Consider the following 10,860-nt stretch of genomic DNA (forward strand, 5'->3'; position numbering starts at 1 on the left):
GCATTTCATCTGCAGTAATGCAGGTGTTGATTTGGTTTGCCATTTTGAAGAAATAGCTGAACCATAAAGAAAAGCTGCTGGTTGACTGATCAGTATATGATTGACTTTCATCAGGAAAAACAAGTTTCTGAAGTGAGCATTTCAAGGGATTTAACCAAAACAACTAGTGTAAATATAATCATTTCATTCATTGCAATGACATAAAATATAGATTATTGGCCAAAGAATAAATTAAGTGGTCATTTAGCAAAAAATCGTATCTACAGTAAAATACGCAGGAAAAAACAGTTTAAATACTTTATTTTATATTTATATCACATCATATCATTTGACGATTGAAGTTACAGAAATAAAATGGAGCTTTAACGTTTTACATATTGTAATTTCAAACTGCACAATGCACCAGCACGTTGCTGTAGAAAGAACATAAATATGTTCAAGATAAACAGTCTCCTTCATCTCCCAGTGATGTGTAAGTACTTTGCACATTGAATTCTGCACCGTTGCTTTATGAGCTTGTTGCTAGGGGTGGATAACCAGATTCATGACTCCAGTTTGGTGTTCATAAGACCATCCCACTTCCAGTACTTACATCTGTCTAGATTGAGATAAATAATAACTGAAATTCTTTAAAGCACAATTTAAAGAGCCAAGCTAAATAAATTATCTGAAAAACAAAATGTGTTTTCTCTCGAAAAGCATCTGTCTTTCTGTACAGTTTCAGTTCATCTGTTTGCTGTGACTTCTATAAACACAGACAGTCATGACTATTAGTGGCTTTCCTGAAATGGTTTCACTTCCTTCTGTTTTTTTATTTATATTCCTCCACACAGAACAGTTCCACTTTTCACAAACAAAGCAACTCAAACCACATTTTCAGGAAAATTTGAGTTAAATTCGCTAAAACTCTTGGTAAAATCAGTATTTTTTTTCAAATGAAGCAGTAGGCAACTAGAACATACAATATGCAAAAAATATCTGACATAATGTACTGATCTAGTTAAGAAGCACATTTTGGACTTCTTTGTACTCCTTACAAAAAACATAAGCTTTTAAAAACAATATTTGTGGTAGTTAATTTTGCAAAAGGTTATTAAACATCACAGGTTGTCCCAAAAGAACCATGTGCACAAAGATAACAAATTGTTAGGACAATTCTTTGTAAAAGATAAATGTTCATCATGTCAACTGGTTCACAAAACAAACAAACAAAAAAAAACAACAGTGAAAACCTGCAGCTTTCAGTGAAATATTGAAACATGTTGACTATTTTCCATAACTACTATATAATCCACCTCTAAATTGCATGAATCATCTTCTGGGAGCCAACGCCTGGTGACCAACAGGAGGGACTTAAACTCCAGTCCTTTCTGCCCCCACAGCAGCATTGTATTTTGACGCGCAGCTTTCATCCAGAGAGCGGTCGTTAGACTGAGAAGTCTGTCCTTCTACATCGTCAGCCAAAGCTTTCTTGTAAATGCCCGTCAGGCTCTGTCTGAATCGGCCCCTCACATCCAGCCCTATGCAGAAGTACAGCAGCGGGTTCACGCAGCTGTTAAAGTAGGCAAAGCCATTGGCTAAAGGCTGCCAGATTTTCAGCACTGCATTCTTTTTATCTACCATCTTCACAAGGAGCAGACAGTGATAAGGACCCCAGCACAAGAAGAATGCAATGACCAGCCATGCCAGGATACGCAGGGGGCGTGTCTTTCCTACAAGGCGAGTGCGTCGGATGCCGATGGCAGCCATGATGTAACAGATAAGAATGATCAAGAAAGGGAAAACAAAGCCACACAGGAACCTGTTTAAATACAGAGCAAATTTGGGGGTTTTGTCTCCCTCCTTTGCCTCCTTCACCTCCAAAGAACACTTACTCATGTTGTTTTTTCCCAGGTAGACTTGGCGATAGACGAAGTAGGGACTACTAAAGAGGATGGCTGTGATCCAGACACAAACTGCCACCACCCTGGCAGCACACAGGGTACGCCGTCGCTTTGTAAAGAGGGGTCTCCACACACAGAGCATCCTGTCTATACTGATCACAGCCAGCAGGAAGACGGAGCAGAACATGTTGGCGTATTTAAAGAAGCCATTGAACTTGCAGAGAAATTCTCCGAAGGGCCAATAGTTGAAGAAGAGCTTCTTGATCAGAGAGAAAACTCTTGTGATGGAGAAGACGAGGTCGGCTATCGCCAGATTCACCAGCCACACATTGGTAACCTTTGGCTGCAATGAAAGTGAATAAAAACATTAAATGGGTAACAATTCAGCTCTTTAATACAAATTTCACCATTTTCTCGACTAGTTATTGAATACCTTTCATCAAGAAATACAATCTTTACTTTGTCAGATGGATGATATTTTATATACCATTCATCTGCTGAAACAGATGGATGGTATATGGTATACATAAGTTAAAACTTGTTTAACTCTTATTTGTAATTATTTACAAGAATGCAAACCTTTCTAAATTTACAGAGAAGTCAAGTCATGTTTATTTGCACATTTCAACAAGGCAGTTACATAATAGAAACATCATATATTCACCAATTATGAAACAAGTAATAGACATTACATTTTGTCAAATGCTATCATCAGAATCATCAAGCATATACACATCAAATATGTTGACTCATATTCCACCTACTACTAACCAAAGCCAGCTTGAAGCAGGTGGTTTTTTTTGACTGTATTTAAATTAACTTAGTGTTTCAACAGTCTTGGAAGTTTGTTCCAGATAAGAGGAGCAGAGAGACAGACACAAGAATATCGAACATCAGAAACTGTGCATCTACCTTGAGTTTGAATCCAGCCACCCAGATCACCAAAGAGTTTCCTGTGATCCCAAACACGACGGTCATTGTGAAGAGGACAATGCTGATATTTTCCATGATGGCTTCAACATCCACATTTGTGTGGTCATCCTTGGAGGACTTGACAGTCCAGGGAGGCAAAGAGGAGTTGCACATTGTGCAGCTGAAAAATAAACATTATAAGAAGATTTAGTTTTCTGTTCAATAGTTGGCATTGAAACAGAGAAAGAGGAATCAGGAATCAAATCAGATTGGTTGAGGCATTTGATAAAATACATTTGTCAAACCTAAAAAATTGTTATGAAATATTTACTGGTGTTTAAATGGAAGATAATTATTTTGTTGATTAGGATTTTTCTGTGAATCAGGCCATGCAGTTCTGATTCACAGAAAACAGAGAAAGTAACTTTTTTAGATCTACCAGATAAAGGTAAAATATACTGCCATATTTTATTTTCTTCAATAATGTAAATCCATTTTCAGGTCAAAATTCAAGCGATTTACAGAAAACTTTGTTAAAACAATCCCGGCTTTAAGCACATATTGAATGTAACAATTGTTTAGTTAAATTGGACATTCATTTGCAATACAAATTCTTTCATTTACATAAGGAAGTACAGAATGTACAGAAGGAACCATGTTGGTCAATTTAACTGAGAATGCTGACTTCATGCAATGGGACTAAACCTCCACAGACATGCAGCTTATCTTAAAAAAATGTCACAACTTAGGATGTGAGTGACTATCAAACAGGCGTCACATGAACTCTGATATTTCATCATCTGACAATAAAATGAGTGTGCACTGTCTGGTGGTAACCCTGGAAAACGTCTGATTAAATAAACAGACAAGTAGGAGCATTAAAGGGAACATTTTAAACATTTCTTTGTCAGTGCTCCAATAAAAGCGTTCGTAAAGATAATAAAGTGGTATTCTTGCTTAATAAATACAGTCCACTCCAATTACATGCAGAAATTAATCTGAAACAAATTACAATTTGATCTGCAATAAGTTTGTCAGATGATAAAATATGTTACTATTTGAACAAAGTGAGCGGGTTGGGTTTATATAGTGTGCAGAAGTAAAACATCATTAGTTACTCAGAAGAGGAAATTAGCATGAAACTGCAATAACTCTACAGTTTCCTTTAGCCTCAGATAAGAAAACACAATCTGGGAACACAGCAGTTAATGGGGTCATGAGCAGACAGGACTCACATGCTATGTAACTTCATTATGTCATATTACAGAAAATGACGTTGGTACAGATCTGTGACAAGATAGCCAGAGTAAACATTTATATTTATGAAATGCAAGTGCTACATGCAGCTATTACACTGATCCTCATACGCAAGACAGATTATATCAGTCTTTATAGATAATTACTCTCATTTATGGGAAGGGAATGGAAATAAGTTATTAAACATCAATAAAAAAAAGTAAAAAAGTTATTCCAATAGTAGCTATAAAACAAATGTACATCAAACAATGTTTTAAACTCTGAGAACCGCAAGAGATAAAATAGAAAAACCATCACTTATACTTACATTTAATATTAATTTACAGAAAATCCAGGATCAATTCAATAATTGATTCAGTGTGACGGCAAGTATGATCCTACATCAATGCTGTATTCAGCACTTGGACATTTCCAAAGACGTTTTTCTGGCCACTTTACCACTATATCTGCTATATCATATACATTTGCATCAGTATGTATCCTAACCGTCTCTGAATGTTCCCTAAAGATTTGTGGGGTTTCTGAACCTATGCCGCCACTTTCAGCATTTTCAAGATGAAAAAATATCGTTGCAAACTCAGCACTGAGAGCGCAATACATTTATTCTGGTGCAATACTTTATAAAACCATCTCAGAAAGTAAAGCCAGAAAACAGCCACAAAAACCAAAAATCTAGGAAAAATGTTTTCGTTGGGTCTGACCTGATTCATCAGTCTAACACGGCTGTCTCTTCTATTTTAATATAAACTCATAAGCTGCTGCTCATGCTTTTTTGCATTTTAGCTAACCCAAGTCACCAAACGTTCACAACACCTCTTTATCTCCATTTCCATTCACTTTACAGTTATGCAAATCTTTGTGTTCCAAGGTGATAAAATGTGAAAAAATGGCATAATGTAAATCCATTAAATGGGGCAGAAATAAAACAGCAGACATATATATTTGAATACAGAAGAGATGATAATAATGATTGTAATAAGAGTATAACCCAAAGGACATGATCATGTTTTGTTTCAGCTGACAGGGCAGATCATCATCAGACATGGTATTTTTTTCTTAGAACGGTCTTTCTTTCAATGAAACGTGGGGATGTTTGAGAGCGTCAGGGTCGTAAACAGACATTTGTTTCAATGTTGAATCTGATAAGAAAGCTGCAGAAGCTCAACAGGAAACTTATAAGATCTGGAACACATATTAGAAAGATTAGTTGTCATGCAATGAGAACTTTACACTGCACCAACACATCAAGTGTCAAAGAAAAGCTTTGGTACCTTTTCTTGAAATGAATCACTCAAAGATCATCAACTCTCTTTATAGTATGACATTCAAGTTAATCTCATTTGCTAAAATTCGGTAAAACTCCTCCTTCATTTCCCAGCCAACCTCTAAGAGGACTGCGCTCAATAGTCTGATAGCAGATTTTCTGCTCTACCTCCTTGAGATCTTAGCATCTCCTCTTGTCCACAGCACCACCACTTTGTCCTTACTAATGTTTTGCACATTTGTATTCACCAAACTTCCAAATGTCTTTTTCTGTTTTTCATTTTATTCATTCATCAGGTATTCAGCGTGCTCTTTTAATGTTCTAAAAATACATGGTCACTAATTTGTTAGTTACTATCATCTCTATTCTTAGTCACGTTAACTTACGGCACATAATTTCTGTCTTGCTTTATTTGTTTAACCAAATTGTAAGTCTCTTGGACTTGTGTTTCGGGTCTCTCTGCAGAATGCTGTGGTAGCCATTTTGGTTCAGGGTGCCTCTATATAAGTCACCTACTCTGGATCAAGTAAACCAAACCATCACACTTTCTCCTCCATGCTTGACAGATGAGGCTACACACCAGGGAGCCATCCATTCACTGATTCAGCGGTGGACAGATATCTTGTGTAATGGATTGAATATTTCTGATTTTGATTCATCACTTCATAATACCTTCTTCCTATCTTCAGGAGTCTGGTATCAGTGTTTCAAGAACCAGACAAGTGTCTTTGTCTTATTCTGACTTTTTAGCCGTGTTGGGCTGTCAGGGCCTGCAAGGCCTTCTCTGCCGGCCTAAAAATATCTGAATCACAGACTGATGTTAATTATATTTTGTCCATGAATACGTATTAAATAATTCCAAATGGTCTGTCCACTTCCTTTCATTGCTAGCCCCCTGGTTGCTCTGCTTCCAGACGTGTATTTTCATATTTAAGCATTTAACCAATCACATTTCAGCCACTATTTGTTGCCAGGGTCAAAGAAATCTGGAAAGGAGGATGGATTTTGTGTACAAATAATCAGGATTTTTGGTGAGTAAAATGTTGCTATATTCCTAAATAATATTGCAATTTTATCTGGTTATTTTTGATGCTTTTTTTATGTGTGTCGCAGCTGTACCTGCAGTAGAAGTTGTATAGCCATAAAATAGTTATTGAGGGTTGGATTGATTCAGACGGAGCACTACTGAAGGCCTCGGTGTGAAATGCACGGCCCGCCACTGCTTTTTAGCAACAGCTTTCTTGTTGGAACTTGTCCTAAAAAACCTGAAACTCAAAGTCTTCTCTTCACAACTGAAACTGATTCTTTCTGAGCACAATTACTATATGCTATGCAGATGGCTGTTGACCTGTGAACCTCACACCACAAATACTATTAACTCTCAGAAACTTGTCCTCTGACTGAGTTGTGGCTTTGTTTCTGCTAGACTTCCTCCTGTCAGAGTTTGCCCAAGTTTCTCAGTACCTTTTGATGGTGAAGTAAATTGTTTTCACTGACATCTTGACCTACTTTACAATTTCTCTTTAGGAAAGACCTACATTTATAAGTGTTATAATGGTCTGCCCTCTTCTCTTAACAAAAATGCAATTTATGCAGCAACACTATACTTTTGGTAGAATACTTTTCTAAAGGAAATGGCACCACAGTGTGTTCTGACATTGATTTTATGCACACAAAAGGTTGTAAATAATCCAGAAAAATTCAAACCCCTGTTGGAATTAGTAGCACCAACTTTGAAGGCTTTATCAACCTTGCATTGGTTCAGAACAGCTTTAAATTGTTAACCAATTTTGTATTAATTGAAAAAGATCTTGTTTTATAATCCTGAAATGCACATTATCAGTTTGGGCTAACATAACCTTATTTTAAACCTGTGGCAGTTCACTACTATTGTACCATTTCAAACTATTCACTGGACTTGAAGGACTTACAGTATATTACAATAAATAGTAAAAAAAAAAAAACTGGAAAAATCAGGGAGTTCTAAAACAAAAATCATATACAGAAAAAAATAGAATAGAAATCAGTTGCCCCATTATCAATGATCACTATGACTGTAGTGGTGAAACAAAGAAATAACCTCATCCGAAAAAAGACTTCCTGCTTTTTTGACACGAGCAAACCTCAAAGTTGGTTCTGCCCTGTTGTGGTCTGTCACAGGAAATCTTTCCTCTAAATGTGCAAATGTACTTTAAATTATGTTATATTCTGAAAACTTGATACATTCACATTAGAAAATGCACTTTATTAAACCAAAAGACCTAAACCAGGTTCCTCTACAAGTGTCACAGACGAAGTTTAAGAATTGTTGTTTGGTTAAATAGTTTATAGAAAAAGTCTGAGGCAAATCTTGTTAACAAGTTCAGTGCAAAACCAATTAGTGACAGTGATGAGCCAGTAAAGCCAATTTATGTTACATCAAGGAAGATGCAGATGTCTGTTTCATGGAAATTTGCACTACCTAGAAATTAGAATCATTTAGCTTTAATGGCTCTTTTACAGATCAGTTTATTTTTGATCGGAGCCATAGAGTAACAACGAGTCGTTGCTCTATGGCTCCGTCTATATAGCAAAAATGTTTTCCAAACATTTATTTCCATTTTTCTTTTTTTTTTAAATACATCCTTTAAATTTGGACAACGTAGAGCTGATTTCTTAGACTTTCTACAAGCTACTACACAGCCACCCTCACAATGACCTATAATCAAATTACTTCAAAAGAAACAAGTCTACTAGCTTTTAAGAGACATATTTGTATCATTGCAAAGTTGATGGGTTAGTTTGAGTTTTGACTTCTTGACTTGTTTTATATTATTCTTGTAAGTGCTTTTGCTCCTCCAAGTGAAGCACGAACACATAAATTAAAACCAAGAACCACTTCTGCACATTGAACCATGGGAAAACTCTAAAAGGATCCGCTCAACAAAAAAATATCAAGAACACCCAAAAATATTGTAGTATCATCAAGCAGAAACGAGAATGTCTCACAAAATACATGTAAAAGAAATGGAGTCTGATGAAAAACTCTTACCTGCAGAATTTAAACTGCTGTGACTGCTGTGTCAACTGCTTCAGGGGGAAATACAGGCAGAAATGAAACCCTGAACGTCACTGTTCCTTTAAGTGGTTTTATTGCTAAAAACATCTTGTCTGTCTCTTTCTGTCTCTCTGTCTCTCTGCCTTCCTCTCTCTCTGTTTCTCTCTCTCTCTCTAATTCAAACAGATGCAGTCACTTCTCTCTCATATATCATATCTGCCACTTCACCTTTCAGACTGCTTCTCTTTTCCTTGCGCACCTCACTCTGAACTAAATGTTCTTGTCACAAATATAATTAAATTATATTAAATAGACAGTGTTAGAGTTCTTAACGGCTGTTTCCAAATCAAAAGCCAAGTGTTGTTTTAGTAGAGTTCATTTTTCAATGTTTCAATTAAACCCTCAAAACAGAATCTTGACTGTTTTGATGTTTGTTCACAAATTTGTCTCATTTAATTTCTTGTTTTCTGTGTACATGTAAATTAGGTTTCCATCATATGAGAAATGCAATATTATTAAGATAAGGACAGTTGTAAAAAACTGACTTTAGCAGACACATTGTCCAAACTGTGATCAGATGTGGATTTAATAATTTCCTTAGGAAAGAAGAGAACAGAAAAGGAAAGGTAAGATATAAACTGAGGAAGAAGAGTACAACACTATTAAATGTTTCCTCGTTAAAAAAAAAAAAAAAGATAGCTAAGGTAAAACATTGTGTCTGGAAATGATGGAAACTTAATACTATAGAGTGACCTACAAAATAGCTTAAACATGACAAACAATGTTATAACTAGATAAAGCAGTGCTACGGAGCAAGTCTCACACAAGTTTAGCAGATTTATAAATAAAACAGCAAAGATTTCCACATCATGGCAGCTCAGCCATTCACCTTTCAACCAGCAGAGAGCAGCAAAGCTTTTATTTTATTTACTTTCCAATATGGTACATGGAACAGAAAATCCAGAATTTTACTTTAAAAAATTACTCTTTTCAAATGTTCCTTTATTACCATCAAATATAAAAATGTTTTATTACGTAACCTCCCTTTTCTTTTTTTGCTGGTTTCTAGTAATGTTGAAACTGCAGCTACTTCCTACTTACTGCTTCCTCAGGGTTCTTAGGTCATTTCAACAGCAGGGGATCATGAACTCATGAAGAATGTTGCAGACACAAAGCAATTTATACAACATTAAAGTCTCTACTGCTGTTTTCGGTAAACAGGAAGATCTTTTAAAAACATTATGAAAAGCAAGTAAAGCATGAGATTGAGGATGAAGGTAGACTTCTGATGAAATTCATTCATTAATTGTGATAAAACATTTACATATTAAAAAATGATGATGAGCCTTTTCTAGAACACTCTGAGCTAAAATGACAACTGAAAAGGATGGATGAAACTCAAAAGTGAGTCTGAGTTGCAGAATTGTGGGTATAATAGTATTATTTCACACATAACAGTTAAAAAAATATAATGGTAAAATGACATAAAATAGTGTTGCATAATAATTGCAGGCTTATCAGATTTCCAAAGAACAACAGCAGAAATGTTCACTAAGGCGCAGATATGCGATTCAACTTTCAACCAGCAGGGTGCAGCAAAGTTTATTTTATTTTGTTTTATTTCCAATCTGCTTCAATGAGAAGAAAAACCAGCACTTTTCAAATAACCCTTTTTCAACTTCCAGTCACATTTTTTTATTACTTATTCTCCATTTTTTATGTTGTTATTGACAAATGTTGAAAGTGTTTAGCTACTTCCTTATTTGCTGCTTTCTCACGGCTCTTGGGTCATTGTAAAATGTCCTCATGAACTCAGAATGTTGCAGTAGCTCATCACGTGAAGCGTCATCCTGCAAGCAGAAGCATTGCAGCATTACAATTCACTATGTCTGGATATCCCCATTTTACAAACTTAGTATCATCTTTTAGTCTTAAAATGATATTTTTATTTGAAGTATTTGGAACGTCTGTGTATTTGTTTTGTCAATGACTTAATTTTAATTCAAGGGTTTGTTTCTAATACAGCTGTGTATTTTATGTGGTCATAAATTACAGATGTACACATGTTAACTTGTAGAATTGTGTTAATGTACAAAGCAATAAACTGATTACTGCTAACATTGGTTAACACAACATGTAAAGTCATTTTATATCCTGTCATTGCACTATATAAAATATTTATTTTATATATTAATATTGTAGTGTTTGTTCGTGGAACAAAAATAGTTCTCTGTCCAAGGGACTGAGATCATCCGACATGCAGCAATATAAATAAAATGCATAAAATAATGTTTTGGGACGTGAGGCTTCTGCTTAGGTAAAATCCAACCCATGGTCTGAGAAATACTGGGGAGTCCATCAATTCAAGGCTAAAATTAAAAGATGAATACTTAAATAAAGAGTGAACGGTACAGAAAGAGCGAAGCTTTAAAAAAAACTGTTTTGTTAGTGACATGTTATTTTTTGTAATCATTTCCTGGTCTGTAAAATCAAAATCTGCCTTATCT

General features: G+C 35.4%; 1 protein-coding gene across 1 annotated transcript; it reads right to left on the reverse strand.

Moving 5' to 3' along the window:
• Positions 1–283: 283 nt before the first annotated feature.
• Positions 284–8,508, reverse strand: LOC116731770 (C3a anaphylatoxin chemotactic receptor-like). Its single transcript, XM_032581602.1, has 3 exons — positions 8,348–8,508; positions 2,796–2,976; positions 284–2,226 (listed from the first exon to the last, which is right to left on the reverse strand). Exons 2-3 carry the CDS (start codon positions 2,967–2,969, stop codon positions 1,354–1,356), a joined length of 1,047 nt encoding a protein of 348 aa, XP_032437493.1. The 5' UTR covers positions 2,970–2,976; positions 8,348–8,508; the 3' UTR covers positions 284–1,353.
• Positions 8,509–10,860: the final 2,352 nt, after the last annotated feature.

The sequence above is a fragment of the Xiphophorus hellerii genome, chromosome 13 (genome assembly GCF_003331165.1).
Source record: "Xiphophorus hellerii strain 12219 chromosome 13, Xiphophorus_hellerii-4.1, whole genome shotgun sequence".
NCBI lineage: Eukaryota > Metazoa > Chordata > Actinopteri > Cyprinodontiformes > Poeciliidae > Xiphophorus > Xiphophorus hellerii.

What these genes read in the sequence shown, in the direction of transcription:
- LOC116731770 (XM_032581602.1), bottom strand. Translation starts at nt 2,969, where the DNA reads ATGTGCAACTCCTCTTTGCCTCCCTGGACTGTCAAGTCCTCCAAGGAT. An exon ending in TGGCTGGATTCAAACTCAAG is followed by an intron (nt 2,227 to 2,795) that starts GTAGATGCACAG and finishes CTTTCATTGCAG; the next exon opens with CCAAAGGTTACCAATGTGTG.